General features: G+C 45.2%; 1 protein-coding gene across 14 annotated transcripts in view; it reads left to right on the forward strand.

Annotated features, from left to right (window-relative positions):
- Window positions 1-25,015, forward strand: part of PPFIBP2 (PPFIA binding protein 2) — a 144,867-nt gene that overhangs the window by 115,529 nt on the left and 4,323 nt on the right. For 11 of the 14 annotated variants that reach the window (XM_063092537.1, XM_063092535.1, XM_063092542.1 and 8 more), the window contains 15 exons: window positions 170-245; window positions 1,360-1,463; window positions 3,290-3,360; window positions 4,967-5,024; window positions 6,124-6,165; window positions 9,796-9,934; window positions 11,085-11,117; window positions 11,522-11,663; window positions 12,317-12,445; window positions 20,667-20,817; window positions 21,081-21,192; window positions 21,438-21,526; window positions 21,835-21,957; window positions 23,204-23,329; window positions 24,035-24,223. In XM_063092537.1, the coding sequence (XP_062948607.1) occupies window positions 170-245; window positions 1,360-1,463; window positions 3,290-3,360; window positions 4,967-5,024; window positions 6,124-6,165; window positions 9,796-9,934; window positions 11,085-11,117; window positions 11,522-11,663; window positions 12,317-12,445; window positions 20,667-20,817; window positions 21,081-21,192; window positions 21,438-21,526; window positions 21,835-21,957; window positions 23,204-23,329; window positions 24,035-24,223 (1,584 nt within the window). The remainder of the gene's footprint in view (window positions 1-169; window positions 246-1,359; window positions 1,464-3,289; window positions 3,361-4,966; window positions 5,025-6,123; window positions 6,166-9,795; window positions 9,935-11,084; window positions 11,118-11,521; window positions 11,664-12,316; window positions 12,446-20,666; window positions 20,818-21,080; window positions 21,193-21,437; window positions 21,527-21,834; window positions 21,958-23,203; window positions 23,330-24,034; window positions 24,224-25,015) is intronic. The other 3 variants (XM_063092541.1, XM_063092538.1, XM_063092545.1) reach the window with 1 other exon arrangement.

Below are 25,015 nucleotides of genomic sequence, written 5' to 3' on the forward strand. Positions count from 1 at the left end.
GCAAGGCCTTGGAAAACCAGGCCCTGTGAAGTACATTTGCTTTATGCACACTCCACAGGTTCCACATGGGCTTTCTTCTCACTGTGCCCAGAACATAGCCTGGCCCCCAAAATGAAATTGTCTGAAATACCAGTGGTGTTAATCTAAATCTTCTCTCGTACCCTGATAGGACCGTCGGATTGAGGAGCTTATGGGACTATTAAACCAGTATCGAAGGGTAAAGGAGATCGTGATGGCAACTCAAGGTAAGAGCAAGGATCCTACCATTTTCTCCCGAAGATATTCCATCTACTATGTTAAATCCAGGGGCAGTTCTGCTAGAAGATTCTTTATCTCCTTTTGGAGAAGATCCCCTACTGGGAATGGAGCAGATTAGACTGTCCTAGATGGTGGGGAATTGGCACCTTTGGATTTCCAGAAATTTTATTAGATGGTGGTAAGCTCAGAACTTCTGGGGACTATCCAGATCACCATGAAAATAAAGCCTTCAACTTTAGCCCTTGGGAATTCCCATGCTTGGAGGGTCTCCTATGCATCTTCCTAGGGGTACTTCTTAGAGGCAGTGAATGGAGTCAAAACTGGATCAAAAATCAACTCAGTACTCTCATTGGGTATTAGAGCTTGTCCAGCTACTAGAGAATCTAAAGCTTCCCAGCAGACTCAGAAGGCATTCTGGGAGCCTTCTTTGAGTTGCTGGGTACCTGGGATGCTGCAGGAAGTCACAGGACAGGGAGAGCTGGTGTGTTTCATATTTGCCACCCAGACTGAATACATGCAGACAGCATTGGTGATCTCATGGGCATGGTGGTGCATATGTCAAGCTGCCTTTCTTGTTGTTCATACCATTGACCTGGGCTTCCATCAGAGATCCTGAGGAAGCAGCTGTTTCACAAGAGAAAGCTGCTTTGAAGGATATTCAGGAAACTCTAATTCTGGCTGAGCTTTTGCCTCTTCTTGTGAAGAAGCCAAGCCTCCCCTGGGGTTGTGGCTGACTAGTCACTGCGCAGGGCCTCTGCCAGCCCCCAGACATAGGTCATAGCCCTTTTTCCTCTAATCTTTTGGGATCTTGGGTCAAGTCACTCTCAGGGTCTGATTGCCTGTGGCCAAGGAGTGAGAAGTTTGGAGGCAGGGGGTGCTTACCTCTGTTCTGCAGATGAGCTTTGACTTTGAAGTGACCCTCAGGACAGCCCTTGCTTAGATGCCCTGAAGAATCCTCTGAATCACACTCTTAATGTTCCTTTATATATTGTTTAGTCTTTCTTAACAAAGGAGAAACAGCATTAGGATTTTGTGGTTCAGTTTTAAGTTTATGAACAATTCACACAATAGTGATCACCCCTTTTGCACTAATGCTACTAGGGCCTTCAGAGAGATCTCTCTCAATCAATACAGAAGAACTGGAGGGAAGTTTCAGAAAGTGGAACACTGCAAATAAAAGCCCCGAAGAATTATTTAAACAGGAGGTACTGTGTTTTCACCCATAATATAGGGTTTTATCATGTCCTCAGAGCTTGCCCTGAGCTTGGGGGAGGATCTGGTGAGGCATGTATCAGGAACACATCCTGATCCAGTGAATAATTACATTAATGGAGTGGCCTTCAGGCTTTGGGGAAAGAATGGAAGGGAGCAGGAGCCTGTGTTCTGGTTGGGAGACAGCATGGTGGATACTGGAACTTTCAAGGATGGGATATTTCCTTTTTAATTGGGTATTTTGTTTATTTTTGTCTTTCCTCTCTGGAACGTTAGCATAGACCAAAGGTGGTATTTGTTTTATTTACCAGGTTTCTCCAGAGTCTGCAATAATGCCTGATACCCAGTAGAATTCCACAAATATTTGTTTAATGAATGAATGTGTCTTGCTCATTTAGAGGGATAACTGCAGCTTCTCAAGTGATATATTTCTGCTTCACAGATATCTCCTCCAACCCCTATAGCCAGCACAAAGATTTTCCTTCTCTTCTCTTTTGTTTGTTTAAAATCTGATGCTATTGTATGAATCTCTCTGGCAAACTACAAATGAGCAAACAAGCTCATAGACATAGACCTTAGGTGGAGGAGAGGAGCTTAAGCCTAGGGTCCAAAAGATTGGTGAAACTCCAGAATGGTCAAACTAAAAAGGATCTTAGTGGTCCAGCTCAATCCTTTTAATGAAGGGAAGATCAAAAGTGTCATTCAATGACCCAGTTATCAAGTAAGAACAAGCACCCCAGATTGCTGGCAGTTATAGAATAGCGGTAACCGAGACTTGTCGGTACCTCTGTGTCATCACTGCAATGAGCATTATATGTGGCTCACCTCATTTATTCCTCATGATGCCTCATTGGGATCCTTATTGTATTGTGATGAAACTGAAGTGCAGAGATGGTAATTTACTCTAGGTCACACTGCAAGTAGGTAGCAGAACCTGGACTTGACCCCAGGTCTCTCTGACCAAAAAGCCCAGGTATTTAACAACTGTAAGGGTTCTTCCTATAGTAGACCAAGAAGACTCTGGGCTCTAGAGAAAAGTGGTGCTCTTTGCAGTCTGTGCAATTCTGGAAACATAGGACTGTGTTCTTTCATGCTACTGTTAGCTCATGGTCCCCCCATCTGTGATGCTCTTTCCTTTCCTGCCTTCTTTGTGGCTCATTCTCATTTCTCAAGATTCAGCTCAAGCGCTGTCCCTTCTGAAGCCTTCCCAACATTTCCACCAGCAAGGGGAGCTCTTCCCTCCTCTCTCTTCCCATGTTATGTTATAGGAGTCGATACCATAAGGACACGTTGCGTTGTTGTTTTATACTGGTTCACTTATCTGCCTCCCAGAGGTAGGGAATGCTTGCTCCACACCTAGCACAGGGCTTGACAGGCAGCAGATATTGCTCATGTTTGTTGAGTGACTATGTTAATTAGAGTTCTCTCGTTGTAAGCAACAGAAATCAACTCTGGCTAACCTAGGCCAAAAGGAAATGTTTTTGTAAAGGTGTGCAGAGCCTCTCTGAATGAAAAGAAAAGCTGAAGAACCAAGAAAAGGCAGGAACAATGAAGCCCAGGGACCCAGGTCTCAGGGCCTTATTGCTAGGATATGACTTGGGGCTCAGGAAGGAGAGGCAAGCAGGCCCAGATGGGTCAATATGCCTGCTTCCCTGGCATCTTGAAAGAGCAAAGCACCCAAATTGACATATCCACCATGGCTGTACTCAGGGGCAGAAATGCAACTCCGCAAAGAAATTGTCCAAAGAAGGGGAAGGGACGGCGGGTGGCACCCACACAGTAACTGTCCTCTATGGTGACTCTTCTGTTTCTGTTGCAGATGCCTCCAAGATGTAGCTCTCCCACTGTGGGGCCACCTCCTCCACTGCCACAGAAATCTCTGGAAACCAGGTAGGAGGCTGAGTATTTCTCTGGAGCTCTCACGCTCCTCTTGGGGCTCCTGAAGTGGATGGTGACTGGCTGTGCATGGTGAGCACAGCCACCATGTCCTGGGTACCCCTACCCTCCCATTATTAAGGTAGTCACCAACCAAGCCTACCCTTCCTGGCTCAGAGGAGTTTCCCTTCCCATCATGTCCTGGGTACACTTGCCCTTCCATCAGGACAATCACCAACCAGACCTAACTCTTCTGGCCATAGAGGTGCTTCCCTTTCCACAGGCTAAAGGTCTGGATCATTGTCACTAGGAAAAGACCTGGCCAACTCATCCATGCCCTATGGTGGCTCTTTGGAGCTTAGATCATCCCATGATGTGTGTCAGTCATTTCTGACAGCCCTGTGGAATGTCCTTCCTACTCCTGGGGGTGAATCTAGCCCTTTGACCACCCAGGCTCTCTGGGGAGGGCCATTACAGGGAAATTGGTGCAGTTGCTTTGGAGACACTTTATGTAAGAATGAGCGTATAATGGGCTGGTCTATGGGGGGTCACTTGGCTGCCACCTGTCTAGTTCCTTCTAAAATGAACCCATGTCTGGTACCCTATGTCAGCTTTTTAGAACATGTTTCCAAGTTAGGCCTTGTATGTAAGGGAGGTATGGAGGCATCAGCACCATGAAACAGGCTATCAGCTAAGGTGCCTGGAGAAGACAGCCATGTGCATGATGGAAGCTTCCCCAGAAGAGTGCTGAGGCTCCAGAGCCTATATTCTAAAAGCCCACTTTCCAGAAAATGGTTGTTCTCTGAGGCTGTAGCCCCAGAGAAAAATGGCAATGTTAGGGTGATTGGCCAGTCTTAGTTTTGCAGAACAATAAATTTGGTTTATGAGTTCACTCAGGGAAAGTCAGCACTGAGGAAGTCATACTGACCAGACTCACAAGAGACCACTGTATAAACAGATGCTGATTTATTCATATAAACTGAGAAATATCACTGCTGAGGAGACTTGGCCCAAGGTTACCCTGTGAACAAGTGGTATTGCCTCTTCTCTACCCATTTGGTTCCCTTCTCTGCAAAATAGCCCCCAAGAAAGCAAAATTCCTCTGAGCAGACTGCTCAAGGAATACAGTGCAGAGGGTTGGGGGATCCTAGCAGGTGATACTTTGGAGCTGTGACTGGCTGATGTGCTCATCCCCATTCTAAAGAGGCCCCAATTCACTCTTCCCTGGTTACTCTTAGACTCACAGACAGGCCAATACCATTGCTTTTCCTCTCCTTTGACTCTGTAGACATTGGCCTTCTTTATGATCACACAATAGTCACCTCCCATCAATGCAACAGAATTGAGTATATTCTAGCATTTTGAGCAATGTCGAGGACTTTTTATTGGGATTTAAGTGATGCCCTCACCAACACATTGTCAGACTACGCTATCCCCCAAGATGGGCCAGTCTCATCTTACATGTAATGGCTATTATGAGAAGGTGATTTTTTTTCCCTGACCTTGTCCCTAAGCCCAAGACAGGCAACTGGATAAGCGTTTGAATTGTTCTCTGCGTGAATGATACCATGTACTTCCTTCTCTTGTAACTATATCTTTACTTTCTTTTCTGTTTGTCCAGGGCTCAGAAAAAACTCTCCTGTAGTCTAGAAGACTTGAGAAGTGAATCTGTGGATAAGGTCAGCTCATCAAGCTATCCAGAAATATTACTGGGTACTTTGGGCCCAGCACAGTGGAGGGATATACAGGCGAGGTCCTGGTCCCTACCTTACAGAGGCTTTCCTAAAGTTGCTGGGGAGGCAGGAATTACATGAACATTTTGAGAAAACCAGCTAGGTGTGGGCCAAGGCATCCTAAATGCAGGGCAAGTAGGAAATACTGCCTGGAGTTGATGAGAGAATATATTGAAGTGGACAAAGTCTTGGTTAGAGTCCAGTGGGCACAGACAGGTTTTGTGAGATGGTAGGGGACAGAAGGAAATAAGGTCAGAACCCAAAATCAGATCAAGCCAGAGAAGATCTTGAATACTGGCTCTGTCCCCCCAGGGCACTTGGTGGCATTGCAGAGATTTTGAATGAAGAAGTAATGTGGATAAAGGAGATGATCTCAGGAGTAAGATATTGGATAATTTAGAAGATTCGAGAGGGAGCTGTAGTAAGAGTCTAGAAAGATACAAGGAGGATTTTGCGGCATCTTATATGAGAGTAGTCCTTGTACATGTGGGTGGACCCTGTGCTGGAGAGGAGGTTCGCAGGCTCTTGAGCTTAGCTGTTACAGACCAAGGGATTCTGCCCTGACAGCCTTCAGTGAGCCCATGCTGCACACCATCCCTTGGTCTCCAGCAATATGCCAGCCTCCCTGATGATATAATAGAGAATCATAAAGGTTGGAGTAGGCAGGAGCCATGGGCTTATTTGGTGGCATTTCTTCCCCTTTTCATATTGCTGGCAACTGCCCAGGATATCTGTCCATGGAGTTGGACAGGGACCTGAGTTTCCTGCCATGGATGGGGATTACCTGACATGAGGATGGGGAAGGAGTGGATGAACCTTTCAGATTGTTTTTCTTTTTTCTTTTGTTTTTTTTTTTTTTGCTGGCTGGTACAAGGATTGAACCCTGGACCTTGGTGTTATCAGCACCATGTGCTAACCAGCCGAGCTAACCGGGCAGCCAGGCTTTCAGATTTAAGCAGGCAGGTGGTCCTGAGTGGTTGCTGTTTATGACTCACATGGCTCTCTTTTTCTCCACATGATTGAAATTCCTCTGGTTGCTCCACAGTGTGTCGATGGGAACCAGCTCTTCCCAGTGGTAGAACCCAAGGTATGCTAGCTTCATGTCCCTGTCACCTATATGTGGTTGCACTGTTTTTGTTTACCGAGTTATTGCTTTTGTAACCTTAAAATAGTTAGCCATAAGGGGTAAGAGGGTAAGAGGAAAGACAAAACTCCCCCCACCCATTTTGTTTTTATGTGCACCAGATGTATAATGTGCTTTCACTGCCATTATCTGTGGGATAGGATTTATTATTATCACCTCCATTTTATAGTCTGAGAGAAATTAATCTCTAAAAAAGCAATCCAGATTTAATCACTGGGAAGGGATGTTATGATCTCAGGGTGCAGTTAGAAGAGTATGACAGCTCTCATCCTTTTTGTGCTAATAATGTCATGGTTAAAAACATGGGACTACACTTAGTCCCCCTTTGATGAACAAGCCATGTTATAAAAATTCCGTTAGAACCGATTTTCTCCTAGGAAGCCTGCTGTGGAAGAGGATTAAGGTTCTAGGTCAGCGTACAAATGTTGAGCCCATGATGAACTGAAGTTTCATATAATTAGCATGATCTTAGCCACACCCAGCCACCACTTATAACATTACATGGGAAATCTACTGTGAGGCCAATGGCATGTTCCTTCTCTGTCTTCTGCCTCCACGTTCAAATGACATATGGCGCCTCACTGCTTGCTGACTTCTGTGTAGGATGATCGTTTAATTTTTTCACATCAGTATGTCAGAATGGACCATCTCTGCCCTTCCAGCTCTGTGTAAGAGGAAGATCCTTTATGCACCTTCGCATCTATGTCAGGGGCTTCTCTGCACTTCCATATATGTAGCAGTCGGGGCTTCAATTGGGCAGCAATTCCTTGGGCCATCTGAACTATATAGTAAAAGTCTTCTGCCTGCTCCCCTGTCCAGGTGCCCTAGACACACAGTCCCCTGAGCCTGGGGTTCGTGTGTCCCTTGGTAAATTGAATTTCTTCCTATGGATACTGCTCTGTTACATCTTTCACTCTGCAGTCACCCTCCCCTCTTTGGCCTCACAGAGGTCATTCACAGATGTTTCTAAAGCATATCTGTAAGTGACCACCTGCTAGGCTCAATCTTTGAGACACTGACTTGATTACCAAGAAATAGGGTGATGTGGGACTATTTAAGAAGAAAAAATATTCTGGGTTAAAAGATTAATTCTTATACCACTTTGACCATAATCAGAATCCTGTACAACCTCAGTTAGTTCAACATGGCCACCCCTTCCTCCCCCCGCACACACCCCATTATCCTACCCAGGACCATTCCACAGGTTTGAGAATCTTTCTGCAGCATCCCCTAACCTTGGTGTCTGGCCCTTGCTTTCTGTGACTGAGCTCGTTACATTGTAAGACACCTTTGTATTCTTTTCCAGGTCTGTCTGTTAGACATGTCTTCCAAGCTTCCCTAGAATGTGCATCCACTGACTCTGGCTCTCCATGGGGGGAGCTCATGGAATAAGTCAATGGCCCCTACTCCTGACAGCTCTAGAATTTAATCCCTCAAACACTCTCTGAGTGCTCTGTTCTCTGACATCCCCTTCTCATGTGCATGGACCACAAGCATTGAGAGTTTCTCAGTCTTCCTGGGATCAGCACTAGTTTCTCAGTGTGCCCTGGACAGATTTGAGCATGATATTCTCAATGTATTGATCTGGGGACTGCTCTCCTGTATTGCTGTCCCTCTAGGGCCTGGGCATGTGATATTTTCTGTGCTTCTGTTTATCCACTGTCTACTGTGTGCTAGACCCTGTATATGTATTATTTCACATCAAACCTGAGGCAGTGATTGTTATTCCCTACTTAGAAATGATAAAACAGAGGTTCTGTGAGGTTAAAGAGAAAGCTTTGCCAGAGTCAGTCTGATCCAAAGCCTGGGCTCTTTCCACTCTGGCGTGCTGCCTCTCTGTTCTAATGTAAAGCAGCTGGGTAATCAATTCTACACTGCTCCCTTGGCTGGGGTTTCTATTCCCCCATAGTCAGGGTTATTATTCTTGCAGATGGAGGAACAGAACTGGAGGTGAGCAATCCTGTTTCCTCCTTGTCATGTCTCAAGATTGTACTACCTTCTGCAGCAGTGAGTCATTCCTTCGGCCTGAACAGAGTCCAGAGAGCCCTTTGCACTGCCCTCGGTTCTTTTGCTATCTTTCATACAGGTCTGAGCTGCCTTTTGAACCCTGTGCTTGGGTTAGATGCATGTTTTCTTTGCATCTCAGCTCCTCAGGGCACTCCCCAAGTGGCCCACATCATGTCCTTGGCTGTCTCTGCCCTGTCTTGGGAGACATGTGTCATGAAACACCAGACACCTGTTTTTAAGAGCCCTTCCCCTCTCATATTTTCCAGGTCTGGCTGTGTGTCAGAATAATCTGAGATGCTTGTTAAAAATACAGACTCCTGGGGTGCACTTCCATAGGGCTGATTCATGGGACCAGGGAGGAACCTGGGAATTCATACCAGTGCCCCAGGTGATTATGATGAAGCAAGCAGTCGGTGCATGAATGAGCATTGGAAACTGTTGGTCTTGATCATGTCTGATCATGTCCAACCTCTACCTCATGGGTCATCACCAGCTTGAAAATCTCATGGTCCTTTTCTCTCAAGATTCTAATGACTTCTATTTCACCAACCAGTTCTTTCAGAATTCTTAAGAATTTAGTCCCCTTTCCCCATATCTCTCCTTTCTGAGCTTATTTATAGGGTGTTGTATTCAATGTACAATGAATGAGTTAAATTTCAAACAGTATCTAGGACATATGTTCATAAGCAAACTGAATTCAGAAATGTATTGGACACTTGGCTTTTCAGAAGGCGTCTGCATCACAGGGTCTCCCATTGCTGTTCTGACTTAACTAGTCTTGAAATCTGTTTTGTCTTTCATGTTACTTTTCTTCTAGGTCCAATCAAATGGTCCACTTGATTCCCTCAGTGATGTTGCTTCAATTTTTCTATTCTTTTATTCTCACTCTCACAATGCATTCCACTTTGTTTCCCTCAGATTTGAAGATTTAAGGACTGTTATATGATTCTTGACCAAATTAATGCTATTCTTCTTCTTTCTGCTTGTTTCTTTAGGATCCTTTCCATGGCCAGGGTTCAAACACAGGCTGCACCTCTTGTACAGTAGGACCCTACATTCCTAAGGGAGCTGGCCTGTTGCCCTCTGGCCCAAGCATGTGTGTGTGTGCACGCATGTATATATGTGTATGTGTGTATGTGTATGTATGAGAAAGAGCACTAGGTAGCTTTTATTAGAATTCCAGTTTATATATTCAAACAGCTCAAAGGGTCATTCACGGCTGTTACTTCATTAAGCCCCTGAGCACTAGGCCAAGTAGCGAAGGTCCCCTTTGCACACCTCCACTGCCTGCTTAGAGGTAGTGCGGTCAGTCCTGGGTTTGGGCTTGACTCTGTCCCTGTCTTATGCTGTGGTCTTGGGCAAGTTTCTTCCTTTCTGGGAACTCGGGTCCCCTTTCCTGGCCTAGGCTAAATGATCTTCGACGGGTCTTTGAGCCTACATAAGTGAAAAATGGCTTTTGAAAAACTGAGATTTTTTTCTGTATCCCAAAATTTCCTCACTGGGATTGGGCCTGAGACTAACAGCTAATTCAGACTCACTCTCTGTCTCTCTCTCCCCTTCCAATAGGACAGCCCTCTCCTGGCAGAGCACAAATACCCGACTCTACCTGGGAAGCTTTCAGGAGCCACGCCCAATGGAGAAGCGGCCAGATCAACTCCCACCGCCTCCCAGCCTGACCCCACAGGGAGCAGCCTGCTGATGCTGAGTGAGTGTCCAGCCCCTGGGCTGGTGGCCTCTGGAGCAGCGCCCTTGGTCCTAACAATTATTGTACGAGATCCCTGCACCTGCACCACAGCCTGTGATTGGAGAATGGTGGGGGTGCGTACTGGAACAATTTGTACCTCAGGGTGGTCCCACTTCCAGAGGCTCCCTGTCTGGGCAAGATGTTTCCTAAGGTACATACTTCAGAGCCCAAGAAAACCAGAGTGTGTATGCGACATACTTCTTTCCCACTGTTACTCCTACCCCATTTTCCCTCTTCTTCCATGCCCCCTCTCTGGAGCCGCTTCCTGTCCTTTCCAGCATTCCTCATTCCTTGCCTCTTAGACACCCCTTCCCTGTCCCTCATCTTCCGTCCTCTGTCATTCTGATTTTCTCTCTCCTGTCTCTGCCTTCCCCCTGCAGCCTCCCTCTTCCCCATAGGATGATAGTATGTGCTTCTCCAAGTGAGAGCATTTCCTTAGGCAAATGGTGTCAGTAGCCAGTGGGCAAGGATGTCAGTCCACAGGTATCCTTTTGGTGGTTAGGACCTGAGACCACAGAGGTATTTGCTGCTTTTCAGCCAAAAGAGGCCATTTTTAACCAACAGCAGTAGCAGATTCACTGGGGCCCAGGAAGGAACATTCTGGTCTTGAGAGTTCTCCCTCCCCCTGACTCCTCAGCCCCTGCTATTCACTGGGCCAACCCATGTGTGGGCCATATGAGGATCACTCCTGCCCTTGGCTGCAGGAGTTCCAGATAAGCCCTTGCATGAGTGTGTCCAGTGACACTCAGACTGGACTCACAGCAGTTTGGGGTCATTCTAGTCTGAGCTGCAAGTGGGTGGCGTACCCAGCCTCTGCTGCTCTCCCTCTCCTTCCCGTGTGTGGACACCTCAGCCTGCCTGGAAGAGGCACTGGGAGCATTTGGTCTCTTCACGTGAGGCTGCGTCTCAGTGCCCTTAGCCGATGGGCTGAGCTCAGTCACCACTTACCCCAAGTCTCTTCCTGGGATTATTTTTCTTTCTGTTTAAGTTTTTCTCTCTTGCTTGATGACACTCTTTTGTTTATTTCTTTGCTTTCCCATAACCCTGTTGGGCTGGACTTTGGCCTCTCTTGTTTCTTCATGTGGCTTCTCTGCTTCTTGGTTGGCTGGAGATCGTGGCCGGAGTGTCAGTGCCCCCGTATTAGGTACTGTACCTGTTCCAGGTGAGGTGGAGAGTGAGAATGCCTTTGTTTCCCCACCCCGATACCTCCCCCTCCCAAACTCTGAGCTTCGGTAGGTCCCCTCCTGCCCACCTTCCTGCTTCTGCCTCTGAGAGAACAAGCTCCTTGTTGGAATAATCCACGTACTTGGGCCCCAAGCCCTTAGAATTTGAAGACATTCATTCATCCAGATTTGAAACATTGAGCTCACTAATTCCTCAGAGAGGAAGACTGGAGTGTACCTGAGCTCCTACTGGTCTCTGGGATCTCAATGTGGAGATCTGCCCTGAATGCAGAGCTGGACAGATTCTCCAGACTCCCACATGGGATGGCCCAAGCTTGGGGGAGAAGAGTTCCAAAGGTCATGTTTCTTACTCTCATTCACACAGGAGACACAGAAAGTGGCTGGGACGACACTGCCATGGTCAATGACCTCTCATCCACGTCTTCGGGCACTGAGTCCAGTCCTCAGTCTCCTCTGACGCCAGATGGTAAACGGAGCCCCAAAGGAATCAAGAAATTCTGGGGCAAGTAAGTTGGTGGTTTTGATCGTGTAATTATATTGCTTGGAATTGATTTTCTTCTTGACTGAGAAGAGTTCTTGTAAACCCCTGGTCTATTAGACATTGGAACAGCAGTAAAAACAGAATGATTCTCTTTAAAGAGAAGTATTTGAGTTATTTTTCAGGGCCCAGAGAAGAAGTATGAAAGGCTCCCATTAAATACAGCTAGTTGCCTTCCATGTCATTCATTCTAGGCATCTGTCTGTCCCACACACCCTAAGCACATTCTCTGCAGTTTACATAACGTGGGCTTTGGGAGAGACACAGATGAGACTGGATTCTTCCTTCGTAGGGGTCAATCTGTGTCTTAAGAAGTCTTTGAAGACAGAAAGCTGAATACTTGCTGGTCCGGCAGATTCAGTCTGTGAAATGAGGCAGAAACTGGGGCCTCCTACAGGCATCAGCCTTCACCTTGACCCCCATGGGGAGTGGCCCAAATCCTGGAGGCAGGATTAGAATTGGGGCTTGAGACTGACCGAGAAACTGTCACAGGTTGTGATCCTTGATCTCTGGGGAGGCCCTGGGGAGCAGTGCCACCCAGAGTCCCAGGCCTGACATGCATGGCCCTGCAAAGGAGGGGGTATGCCCTGACAGTCTCTCTTTGGATTCCTCTCCATGCAGAATCCGAAGAACTCAGTCAGGAAATTTCAACACTGACGCACCAGGCATGGCAGAGTTTCGACGAGGTGGGCTCCGGGCTACCGCCGGGCCAAGACTTTCTAGGACGAGAGACTCCAAGGGACAGAAAAGGTAAGGCTCCCTCCAATCCATCTACAAAGAACTGTAAGGGATCTTGACCAGGACAGAGTGGGGAGAAGGGGCTTTGGTTGTCCCAGAGCCTTCAGAGATAGAAGGCAGGAGTCCTTAGTGCAGAGCTTCTCAATGTGCCTGTTTGACACATGTAGATATGCTCGTGCTTATAGGTACACTGAGGTAAATGCAAGAGGCTCCACACAGCTGGAGGTGGCCCTTGGGCCCTGAGCACCCCAATATTCTGCTCACCTATAAATCACCAGCAGCTTTGCACACTGGATTGAGAGGCTCTGGTGCAGCCATTAAGAACACATATTCTAGAATCCCAGACCTGGAATCTCTGTTCAACTGTTTCCTAGCTGTGAGTGCTTAGGCAAGTCATCTAATGTCTCTATTCCTCCATTTCCTCATTTGTAAAGCAGAGGTGAAAAACAAGTATTTTATTAAAAAGTTCTTATGAGGATTACACAAGATACTGCACATCTAACCCAAGCAGCAGCTGTCTGCCATTCAAGGGCCAGCATCCTCTAGGTATATTTGGGAAAGAAATCATGTCTCTTACCTGCCACTGGGTCACCCTTCCTTCCACACAGACTCTGCCAAAGGGGGTTGATGGAGAGGCCACTTCTGCCATTATCCCTCACAATCCCATTTACCCTTTACCGAAGGGTGTTTAACTAGACATTGCAAAGGGATGTGTGGTGTTGGAATAAAAATGGTATGTTTCACATGACTGTTCCCATCTTGCTCTGATACAAAAGCACAGAAGACATTTAACTTTTCCAGAGGTGTTCCTGGTGGACACCCTCCAGTTACTAGCTTTACCCACCCTTGCTTTAGATCTCTCTGCTCTGAGAAAGAGTGTCCCCTTCACACCAGCGCAGGTGAATCTTTACTCCTATGTTTTGAGGAGACTCCTTTGCATATCCTGTGGTCCCATCAGGCAGTCCCTAAAATACCTCATCTCTAGCAGAATGTCTCCTAAAGTTACCAAGATAAGTAATTCTGCAGGATTGGATTGTGACATTTTAAAACTACCAAAAGTTGGAAAGTAAGATTTAACTGTCTTTAATCCCTTGGAGATTGTCATGCACTGGTGGAAAGTACAGATAATTACTGGATAAGGTACGCCCAACTGAAATATTAGTTTTCAGAAATGATAAAATCTAGAGTCCAATTAAGGTAGAAGAGCATTTCCCTAAATGCATCATATTGTTCACAGACCTGCATCCCTTGTGGAAGGGAGCCATAGATTTTTTTGTGTATGGATTGCCACCTTAGGTTTTGAGGCTTTGCAAGGTCCTCCTGATGTATGAGACACAGGACCATTCTAGATTTATTTATGCTTTCATGGGTATCCCCAGAACTATGTTTATACTCCAGGTGCCTTGAAAAGACAGGGAGAATGGATAGACTTCTTGTACATGCTGCCCCCAGGATCAAGGAGGGTGAAGTTCACACTTTTAATCACAAATGTAAAAGCTCAGTGAACTTTTAGAGGCCAGAGAATCCAAGGACGTAGTCTGAGAAGTCAAAGACCAATTCAGAGCCATTAGAAAGTGAGCCAAAGCAAGCTTACCTATCTGAGGGTACTTCAAAAAGCTTGTGGAACAATCAAATTGAAAGATAATAGTGAAGTATGCTCATATATTCCATAATTTAGGTATTCTAATTTACTTGAAAGTTTTCTTAATTTAGGCATTATTATTGTTTCTGATTTTTCTAAGATAAAACAAATAAAGCTACAGTAAGCTTGAGTGATTAATCTTTGTTCTAATTCTGGCTTTTAAGGATAGATTCCAGAAGGGAAATCACTGGGTCAGGGTATAAGAACCTTTCTAAGACCCACAGGCATTTTTCCTAGAGTAGGACTGCATGCATGCTTAGGGATCCCACTTGCATTCAGCCAGTCACTGTAGGGTATGGGGTGACCAATGTCAGGCACTTTCTCTGCCAAAGGAAAAAGCTGCCTTTCCAGACACAGGGCTGCTTTGTTTGAATGCCTTTGTGCTTTGTTAACCATAACTGGATGATAAACGAATAAGAATGAAGAAGTCCTGATGAGATTGTTATGTTTAACAGAGTAGTGCTTGTGGTAACAAAAGTTAATTTGCTGGAGGAAAAAAAGAACTTTATATCTTAAGCAGAAATTTGATATAAATTACATGCTAATATCCTCTTGTATTTATAGTTTATAGATATTTAGGTATAGCCTTAAAAAAATGTTGTCACTCTCAGATTATGCAAGAACAAATTTTATTGTCTCTTCCCCCCCAGGTAAGGTTTTACTGATTTATATCCCAATCAGCACTGCTCTACAGAGTGCCCGTTATACCCCCATCCTCGTCAGCATTAAGTATTCAAAATTTTTCTTTCTTTAAATTTCTCCACTTTTATAGCCCTCCCCAAAATTACACTTTTATTGTTAATTTAGTTTTTCTGTCACTTTAATTCTTCTTTTGTAAATTGTCTGCAATTTTTGCCCATTTTTATTTAATTATTGATGTCTTTCTTATAGATTCCTACCTGTTCTTTGTATATTAAAATATTAAGCCATGTCTAAAAATTGTGACAAAGTATTTTTAGGTTTGTGGCAGAATTTTACTTTTGTTTCTGATACTTTGATATATGGAATCTTTATATTTACGTATAAAAACTGTGTTTGAATATTGTGTTTAGAGATTTATTTAATTTATTTTTTAATTTTTATTGAATCATAATTGATTATACATATTCATACAATTGATTATACATATGTCAACATATGTTGATCAAATCAATATTACTAGCACATATATATTGTTACAAATTGTCTTTATTCTTTATGCCCCTTTTCCAATCTCTTCCCCTCCCCCCTCTAATTACCCTAGATTTCTTCTCTCCTTCTGAAAGAGTAATAGTTACTCTGTTGATCTGTTGCCTAGATGATCTGTCCAATGCTGAGAGGTGTGTTCAGGTCCCCCAATATTATCATAGAGCAGATGCTTCTTCTATCACTCTGAAATGGGCTTTGTGGAGAGAGACATCCTCTTCTTTTCTGTGGTCTCTTCTGGTGACTCTCCTTGTGTCAGTGCACTCCAGTGGCTGGCAGACCATCTGCACGGTGGTTGTGGCATCTAGTCGTTTTCACGGTGGCTGTGGTGTGCCACCTACATGGAGGTGATGTTTTCGGCATGCTCCTTTGTGCTGGCAGTGTGCCTTGTTATGGGAAGGGGGTCCGGTCCCCTACTCCATGCCTCAGTACCCCAGGCAGGGCCGGGACTAATATTTTGTCCTTTGCTTACTTCTAAAATGGAGGAACTTCCTGTGGGAACCAGTACTTGAGCTGTGTGGTTGAGCTAAATTGCTGCTTTGCTGCTGTTTCCCTAGGGAAGGCTTTTTGTGCAGCTCAGGTTTTAATGGTTGACTTTATAGGTACTTCCCATTCTCCAGAGACCTGGTGCACCTGGGTTGTGTAGAAACACTGGTCTGGGCCTGAGTCTTTTCATCAAACTGCACCCCATGCAGTTCTGTATTCCTGACCAGTCTCCTCTGAGTGGTCCTACACTGACTGGGATGCAGATCAGCTGTCCTTGCTGTGCCCCAGTGTTCCCCCAGTGGGCCCGTCTTCCTCATTGCTCCTGCTCCAAACACTTCCTGTGGGATGGGCTGTGCACTGGTCCCTTGCGATGACTCACTGGCCTCTGAGTGGCTCCTTTTATTCAGTTGTTCTGGCTCCTCACTCCTATGTGGGTCCACAGGAACCCTATTAGTGATCTTGCTGGCCTGGGCCAAGGCCCTCTTCTCCCCTGCTGCCTCTAAGCAACTTCATCGGAACAGCACAGCTGTGGCAAATAAGGGCACAGCTGTGTCTTTTGCTAGCTCCTGCTCCATGTGCTCAGCAGCTCCAGCATTAAAGTGGCCATGGCTCAATATGACTGGAGTTGTTCTTTCTCTCTCTCACTGTGGCTTCTCCCACCTTCATGTACTCCACAGGTCTCTCCTCCTCTTCCCCTGAGCTCCAGCAGCCCCAGCTTGGCTGTTGTTGCTTTTTTATAGTTGTAAATTGGTTGATTTGTGGGAGAGAGTGATGTTGGAGACTGTCTGTTCCACCGTCTTGACTGGAATCCCCTAGAAATTTATTTTAGTACATGAGTTTAGTATGAGTTATTCATTTCACGGAAAAGGTAGGAAAGTATAATTTAGGGCAGGCAGGTTCTAGAGTCACATGCCAGATCTCATCTTTGGGGAGGGCAGGGGGTGAGTTCTGAGTTTGCCTACTGAGGATACTGCCCTTCAGGACTCTGGCTTCAAGAGGGGTCTCTAGCCAGACTGCTTTCCCTCAGGCCTCATTTTACTGCCCTTTTCTCACATTTGCAATCAGAATCAGGTTTGTTATGAATGTCAGGAAGCTTAAGCTTCAAGGTCCCTTACTTGTCTGGCCCTCTTCCAGGGTCTAGAGAGAATCCCATCAGTATGTTGACAGGCATAAGTGTTTTGAAAATTTTGCATAGATGAAGTATTTTAAACACAATTTTAAGACTGCTGACTCTTTTTACTCCAACTTTTCCTTTTGCTGATGCTTTCTCTTATAACAGATGCTATTGGAGTAGCCATGGGGATTTTTGAGGACTGGCTAAAGGGAAGTTAAGTTGGAAATCCATGTAGTTTGGGTGTAGTGGGATGTGTGAATGAGGTTTGCAGTTAATTCATGTTTAGTTCAGTTAGGCGTAGTTAACTAGCTGTCCTAGTGTGCAGATGGCTTCCAGGATTTCTCCTACTTCCCACTATGCTGATTTGCCCAGAACACTGATACAAAGACTGCCTCCCTGCCTCAGGCCTCATTTTATTGCTTTTTTCTCACATTTGCAATCAGAATCAAGTTTGTTATGAATGTCAGGAAGCTTAAGCTTCAAGGGCCCTTACTAGTCTGGGCCCATTCCAGGATCCAGAGGGAATCCGGTCAATGTGTTGATAGGCACAGAGGTCATGTCCCAGTATGGATGTGTCCTCTGGAACTTCTTACCAGAGGTATGGGGTAGTGGAAATGAAACAACATCTGAAATGTACGCACCTAGTCTGTGGAAATTCTTTCCAGTCATCAGATTTGCAAAGTCCTAAGGAGGATTTGGTTCTCTTGGATACTTTGTCAAAACAGAAGTTCTCTCCTGTCAGGAATATCCTTACTGATTAAGTATGTACACTCATAAATGTGCCATGTGCTGTCCCCCTAGATCATTTTAACTGCAATTTGTAGAGATGTTTTGGAAAGTGTCAATGGTTTTGCTGTATATGAAAGGTATCTTCTCTGTTATCCCTAAATTATTTCCTAGCATGTTCAGCCATGGCCCTGGCGGAGGGCATGGGAGACCTTGGCACTGAGAGAAGCGAAGGAGATGCAGAAGCTGGGTCTGATACTGGGGAACAACGCAGAGCTTAGGAGGGAGGAGGGAAGTCACAAAACAGGAGATGGGAAGAATACAGAGGATGAGGATCACAGCTCTAGGTTGTTTTGAAAAGGTCTACAGGTCAGAGGTTTTCAAATTAGGGTCTCAAAAACCCTTAGTTCCCCCTTCAGAACTGCAGTGTCTCTCTCATATATGGAATGTTTGTTTTTTTTCTAATTTCCAGATACAAGAAAGTGAATGAAATAAAAACCTAATAGCATGTGAAACACAAGTGATAAAATGGCCACTGAAACTGAGAAAAATTATTCTCACATTAAGAAGCAAATTATAAACAAAAAAATTTCAGGTCATAACACAAGCAGTAATTTGCTAACAGCAAGAGATAAATTTCAAACAGAATTAGGCAATAGGTTCCTAGACTATTATTCATATAAAGTGAATCATATGAACAAATTGGAAAAATGAAATTTTTGCTGATTTTATATAATATACTGACATCAACGAAGATAACATAATATTCATACTACCACCACAAGGACATAGACAACACACTGGTTAGTGAATATTGTCAATTTAAAGAATGTTTAAGATTAGCCACAGCACTAGGAAACTTGAATGTGGTTTTGTTTTGTTTTTGTTTTTTTTAAAGATGACCGATAAGGGGATCTCAACCCTTGGCTTGGTGTTGTCAGCACCACGCTCAGCCAGTGAGCTAACTGGCCATCCCTATATAGGATCCGAACCCATGGCTTTGGTGTTATCAGCACCACACTCTCCCGAGTAAGCCACGGGCCGGCCCTTGAATGTGGTTTTAATATGTGGTTTTAACATTCACATATAAAAGACACTTGATAGAGGTTTTCCTGAATTTAAATGATTATTCTAAAAATGCCAATGACAATACCAATTACACATTGTGAAGCCAAAACATTTCTTTAAAGTCATAGTAAATAAATATTGATCAGTTATGCTAGAAGACAGACTGAATCAACCCTCTGTTCTCGTAGAAAATATTTTAGCATTGTGGACATATGAAGAAACACTCAAAGAGTATGCACCCAAAATATGAAGGTAAAAACATGCTATGGAGGCATATCTAAGATTAATTAATAAAAATATTAATTTTTCTGGTTTTGTGATTTTTTTCAGTTTGGCCAAATTTATATTTTTGTGTGTGATTTTTCTCATTCTAAATAAAAATTCACTTTGTTCCTAATTCTTTTTTTTTTTTTAAAGATGACCGGTAAGAGGATCTTAACCCTTGACTTGGTGTTGTCAGCACCACGCTCTCCCAAGTGAGCCAACCGTCCATCCCTATATAGGGATCTGAACCCGGGGCCTTGGTGTTATCAGCACCACACTCTCCCGAGTGAGCCACAGGCCGGCCCATGTTCCTAATTCTATATTCAAATTTTGTGCTTTTCTTTAAGAGGACACCCCAAATTTTATAAATTCTAGGCCTCATCAAAGCTGGATCTGCACCTATTCAGGACCCACTGAAACCTAGGCTCCAGGCTGTGAACGGTCAGCATCTACCCCAGTGTATACTTCAGCTCTAGCATTTGTTCTAGAGTGACACTTTCTTCACTTTAAGAATAGCTCAGCCAAAAACTTTAAAAAATATATATATTTTTCAAATCCAGCATGTTAGGGATACTTTTCCAGAAGGAATCTTTCTAAATATCTAGTTTTCTATATTCCATAAATCCCCATTTATTTTTAAAAATGAATATAAAGTTGCTTTGTCATTTCCCCCACCCTCCAAAGACACTATTGGGATTTTTAGTGTGCCATTATAGCACACTTTAAATAAAAAATTTATGTCTTTAAGAATTGATGGCTTTATTATACCCATTCTGTCTAGGAACACGATCTAGCTCTTCATTCATTTGTGTGTGTGTGTGTTTGATGTTGCTCAGTTTAATGTTGTAGTTTCCACCTCTCCCCCACCTCAATCCTCACACATAGTTACCAGTTACACAGGGCCCACACATTCCTTGTTAAGGTAATTCCTAGATGTTTCCTAGTTTTCGTTGCCATGAGTGGAAATTTTTAATTGTTTTAACAAAAGTGTTAGTATCTATGCATTGATGATTTGTAGAAAGTTGATTTTTGTATGTATTACACGTATTATGTATATATATATGTGTGTGTATTTTATAACTAGCCACCTTACTGAGTTCTACTGGGTTTTCTAGGTAAGCAGTCCTATCGTCTGACAATAATTTCTTTTATGTCTACCTTTCTAATGATTATACTTCTTATTTTATCTCTTACACTGGCTACAACTCTCAGACCAGTGTTATTAGTACTGATAAAAAAAAAATATTGTCTTATTATTGGCATTAATGTGAATGCCCCTAGTATTTCATTAATAAATAAGGTATTAGCTGTTGTTGATTGGAGGATTTTTTGTTTTGGTTTTTTTGTTTGTGTGTTTTTTAATGCTAGAGAACTGACTCTCTTTTGCTAGTTTTCTAAGCATTTTCCTAAAAAATAGTGCTGAAACTTGTTGAAAGATGATTCAGTTGTGAGTCTTCATCCTAATGGGGCCACAGCTCTGGGCCTGTGGGATGTAAACATGGCCTCAGGAGGATCATGTAAGCTGCCTCATGCTCTAAGTAGCAGGAGGTTTGAAATTCAGTCCATGTGTTATCAAGGAAACTCTACAATCTACCTCAAATGGGTATGTTGTAGTAGAATTTTGTTCATCTAGATTCCATGAGTGGCATTGTTTTTTAAAAAATAGTTCCTTTTTTTGTGAGGCTCTGTTATATTCAGAACCCCAGGCTCTCCCACTAACAGGAACATGCTGTTTTCCTGCTTCCCAGTGACACCAATGCCCCTTTTGCCCAGTGGAGCACAGAGCGTGTGTGTGCGTGGCTGGAGGACTTTGGCCTGGCTCAGTACGTGATCTTTGCCAGGCAGTGGGTGTCTTCTGGCCACACGTTACTGACAGCTACCCCTCAGGACATGGAGAAGGTAAGGATGTGCCTGGGATGAGGAGGCTCCCATTTCTTGGCAAACAAATGCACGGGGAGTTTAGGGTCCTGCACTCCTCCACACACACAGGAGAATGGATGCAAGGAGGCCAAATTTCCCTCGGTAGCTGCAGGTTGACTTCTCCAAGCGCTATGCAGAAATCTGCTGCTGCTCTGTCAGGGCATCTGCACCCAGACAGGGCATCCCCTGAGGGCCAAATTGCCTGCCAAAATTTCACATCTGGTCTCCATCTTTAATTTCAGGAGCTAGGAATTAAGCATCCTCTTCACAGGAAGAAGCTGGTTTTAGCAGTGAAAGCCATCAACACCAAGCAGGAGGAGAAGTCTGCTCTGTTAGACCACATCTGGGTGACACGTAAGGACAGGCCATATATACATTAAGTATGTTTCTGGCAGTTCCTAAGAGTGGAAAGAATTTCCCCATTGAATCTGTGCCGCAAAGACAGCTGTCTCCTTGTGAAAGAGAGATGGATTACCAAACCATTTGGCGAATAAACCTGGAAGCTCAAAATGATAATTTGTTGCATTTCTTATTTTTTGGCATCCACATTCTCCTGTTCTCATGAATCCTGACACATCTGTTTTTTTCTGTATTTGTAGGGTGGCTGGATGATATTGGCTTGCCCCAATACAAAGACCAATTTCATGAATCCAGAGTTGATGGACGAATGCTGCAATACCTGACTGTGGTGAAGATTTTTCCTTTAAATATTTCAGTTCTTCCTGTGAACACTCAGCTCAGGTGTACCCATGGTGGTTTTTAAAACTTGACTCCACCTCCTCCCTCATGTTCTTAAGGCCTTAAAATAGTGCTGTTTGTCACATAAGAGGTCCCGTGTAGCAGAGTCCAAACCATAATGGTAAGAGAAACTGTTGGTGTATCCATGTGCACCCTCCTGAGATGTGGTAGACTTATCTATGTTGCTCTGGGAGGGGACCTCAGGGGTCTTTTGTTGCTTTGGGAACTGATTAATCAACCAAGACTTTCCTCTTCCAGAATGATCTACTCTTCTTAAAAGTCACCAGCCAACTACATCATCTCAGTATCAAATGCGCCATTCATGTGCTGCATGTCAACAAGTTCAACCCCCACTGCCTGCATCGGCGGCCAGCTGATGAGGTGAGGGCAGGACACCTGAAACCCTGGGTGTGGGAAGACAAGGATGACATCATCACAAAATGGCTGCACTTCAGGTCACGGTGCTTGGGATTCTTCACCTTATTAGTGCTTCATGGTGCCCCAAACACCCCGATTGCCTGTACTTTGTGTCCCACGGCAGCCCCCAGACCTCTGAGCTCCCACCTTCCCTTGGGGAGGAGACACACTGTGGGCCAGAGGGCAGTGTCAGCAAGTCTTTCAAAGGCATCATAAGGATTAAAGGAGATGAGGAGAGGGTGTGAAGGAGAGGGGAAGGCAAAGACAGAATGGAAAGGTGTGTGTCAACACTGACAGAGGAGAGGAGAAGAGCCAGAGGAGGAGATGGGAAGAGGGGCCCATAAGGTACCAGACATTGCAGAATGGGTTTCCCTACTTGTAGATTCAACATTAACCGATTTGCAAGACCAGGTTGTAGAGGAGATCCATGAGCAGATCTTGCTAGAGAAGAAATCATGTGGGTAAATAACAAAACCTCAAGTCCTGGTGCAGTACCTGATCGTGTTCCCTGAATCTCAGAGTTCTTGGTGGGCCCCAAAGCTGAAGAGTTGTCAGTCACATCCTGTGTCCTGTGTTCCTGAGAACTGAGTCTAACCCTGTTGTAAGATTAACTCAGGGATTAAAAGCGCTTACTTCTGCCTTCAGTCTCCTACTTTCTCCCCATTCAACAAATATGTTTTGAATGCCTTCTATACATCAGACATAGTGCTGGGCATTTTGAAGACCAGGATGCCACGTGTGGGCACTTAGGTGTAATATAGTGCTGGGCATTTTGAAGACCAGGATGCCACGTGTGGGCACTTAGGTGTAGGTATCTTAATGTGTGCTCCCCTAAAAAGCTTGGCCACACCAGGGAGATCTTTTGTCTATAAAACACTTGACTCCTAATATCTTTAATGATCTGTTGAATCACTGAATAAATAACTATATGCCTTCACTTATTTGTCCTGAAGTTAACTGGAAAATTAGGGAGTTAACAGGATTCTGGATTCAGATATCTCAGTGTGGAAAATCCTGTAAGACTTAGAGCTCTATTTTTTGGAAACTTGGAAGGCTCTCAGGCAGATGGTCTGGCTCTTCTGGGTCTCCCTGCTTGAGGGTCTTCTCTCCTGATGAGGCACCTGGGGTGACTCACAGGGACTGAGTCTGCCGAGGACTGTGGTGGGGCCAGTTAAGCCTAACTTATTCTCTCTCTTTCTCCCTCTCACAGAGTAACCTTTCTCCTTCAGAAGTTGTGCAGTGGTCCAACCACAGGGTGATGGAGTGGTTGCGATCTGTGGACCTGGCAGAGTACGCACCCAACCTTCGAGGGAGTGGCGTCCATGGAGGTCTCATTGTGAGTGGCTCCTTGGACTAACCCACCTGGCTTGGTGCAAACTGGGGTATTCAGAAACTGATTTCTTAAGGGCCAGACATAAATTCTAGTGAGGAAATAGAAAGTTCAGCCAAAACCCTTGCATAATTTGAAGTTTCAAAGTATTTCGATAATTTGTGTTTGAGAATTAACATGTGTTATGGAAACAAGATGGCTCTGGTATGACACCCCTAGTAACAGACCCAGAGGATGCCAGGACACTGGGTTTACATGAGGACCAACCCTTAACAAGGCAACTCCACCTGTTCCTAGAATGACATGGGGGCTGGGGATGGGAGGGGGAGGCTGTCAAAATGTAACTTCCTGCTTGCCGTGATGTGGTCCTAATCCCCATTCAGATCTGTCAAGTGGCAAAGCCAAAAGGGAAATGAGGAAGGGGTGGCTTGGACGTTGTCCAGAGGATACTCTGGGAAGCAGCCTTAGTGGAGAGGTCCCAGTTCTCTGCTGGTCTGTGAAAATGAGGTGGCCAGTCAACAAATGTGCTAGCGTCTGCTCAGAGCCAGGCCTTGTGCCAGGAACAGAGAGGGGGGTGGGACAGAGCAAGTGGGTGAGCCTCAGCCCCTGTTCTGGAGGCACCCCAGGCCCATTGGGCCAATTTCTCAGCATCACCCACCTGCAGCCATCTGTGGTCACCCCTGGCTAGGTTTGTCTGTGGTTCCTTCTTAGATCCTGGAGCCACGCTTCACTGGGGACACCCTGGCTATGCTTCTCAATATCCCACCACAAAAGACGCTCCTCAGACGCCACCTGACCACCAAATTCAATGCCCTGATTGGTCCTGAGGCTGAACAGGAAAAGCGAGAGAAAATGGCCTCACCGGCTTACACACCACTGACCACAACAGCCAAAGTCCGGGTAGGTTGCCAGACCCTCTCTGCGTGGGCCACAGGGGCCTGCCCTCTGACCCTCATGTTGCACAGCCTCTGGCTCAATTCCTGGAGCCAAAACAGCATGTGCAGCCTGATGAGGAGGCTCTTGCAGCTTCTGCTACGGTCCTGTTTTCTCTCAGTCTTCCTTAGGCCAGTTCTCTGCCAGTCTGAGTCTAAGAGTTCAGGTTCCTTTACCCAGAAACTATGTACAGGAAGCACCAAGTCTCAGGTGGCTAGGAGCTTGCCCTTCACCCCCATGCTGCCGAGACTCGTCTTGCCAAGCAGACGAGTTTCAAGTCTTAGTTCCTTTCAGTCAAGCCCATCTATGGGGTCTTGGTCAAAGCTGTCCTACCGGCACAGGGAGTGCTCCTGTTGGCAGCCGGTCCCATTTGTCTCTGTGAGGTGGCCAGCTTGCAGCTGTCCAGAGGCACCAGCCCCACTTGCTGGGAATCCCACAAAGCCCTTTAGACTTGCCTGAGCCACACTGTCCTCAGACCACATCCTTCCCAGACTGCCAGCACACAAACAATCTCCGGAGGCCAGGCTGGCCCTGTCCCCAGAAGCATGTGGATGCCTCAGGTCCAGCTGCAACTCACACACGGACCTCCTTCCCTGAGGGAGAAGGATCCTAAATGTGTCTGGGGGAGTCAGGCAGAAACAGTACTGGGTGAAGCTAGGGCAAGAAGGGAGTCCAACCTAGGCTGTCCAGTGTGGCTTTTGAGGGTGCTGAGTGGAGAGGGGAAGGACGTGCTCCCGTGTGGTGCCAGCAGCTGTGGGG

The sequence above is a fragment of the Cynocephalus volans genome, chromosome 4 (assembly GCF_027409185.1).
Source record: "Cynocephalus volans isolate mCynVol1 chromosome 4, mCynVol1.pri, whole genome shotgun sequence".
NCBI lineage: Eukaryota > Metazoa > Chordata > Mammalia > Dermoptera > Cynocephalidae > Cynocephalus > Cynocephalus volans.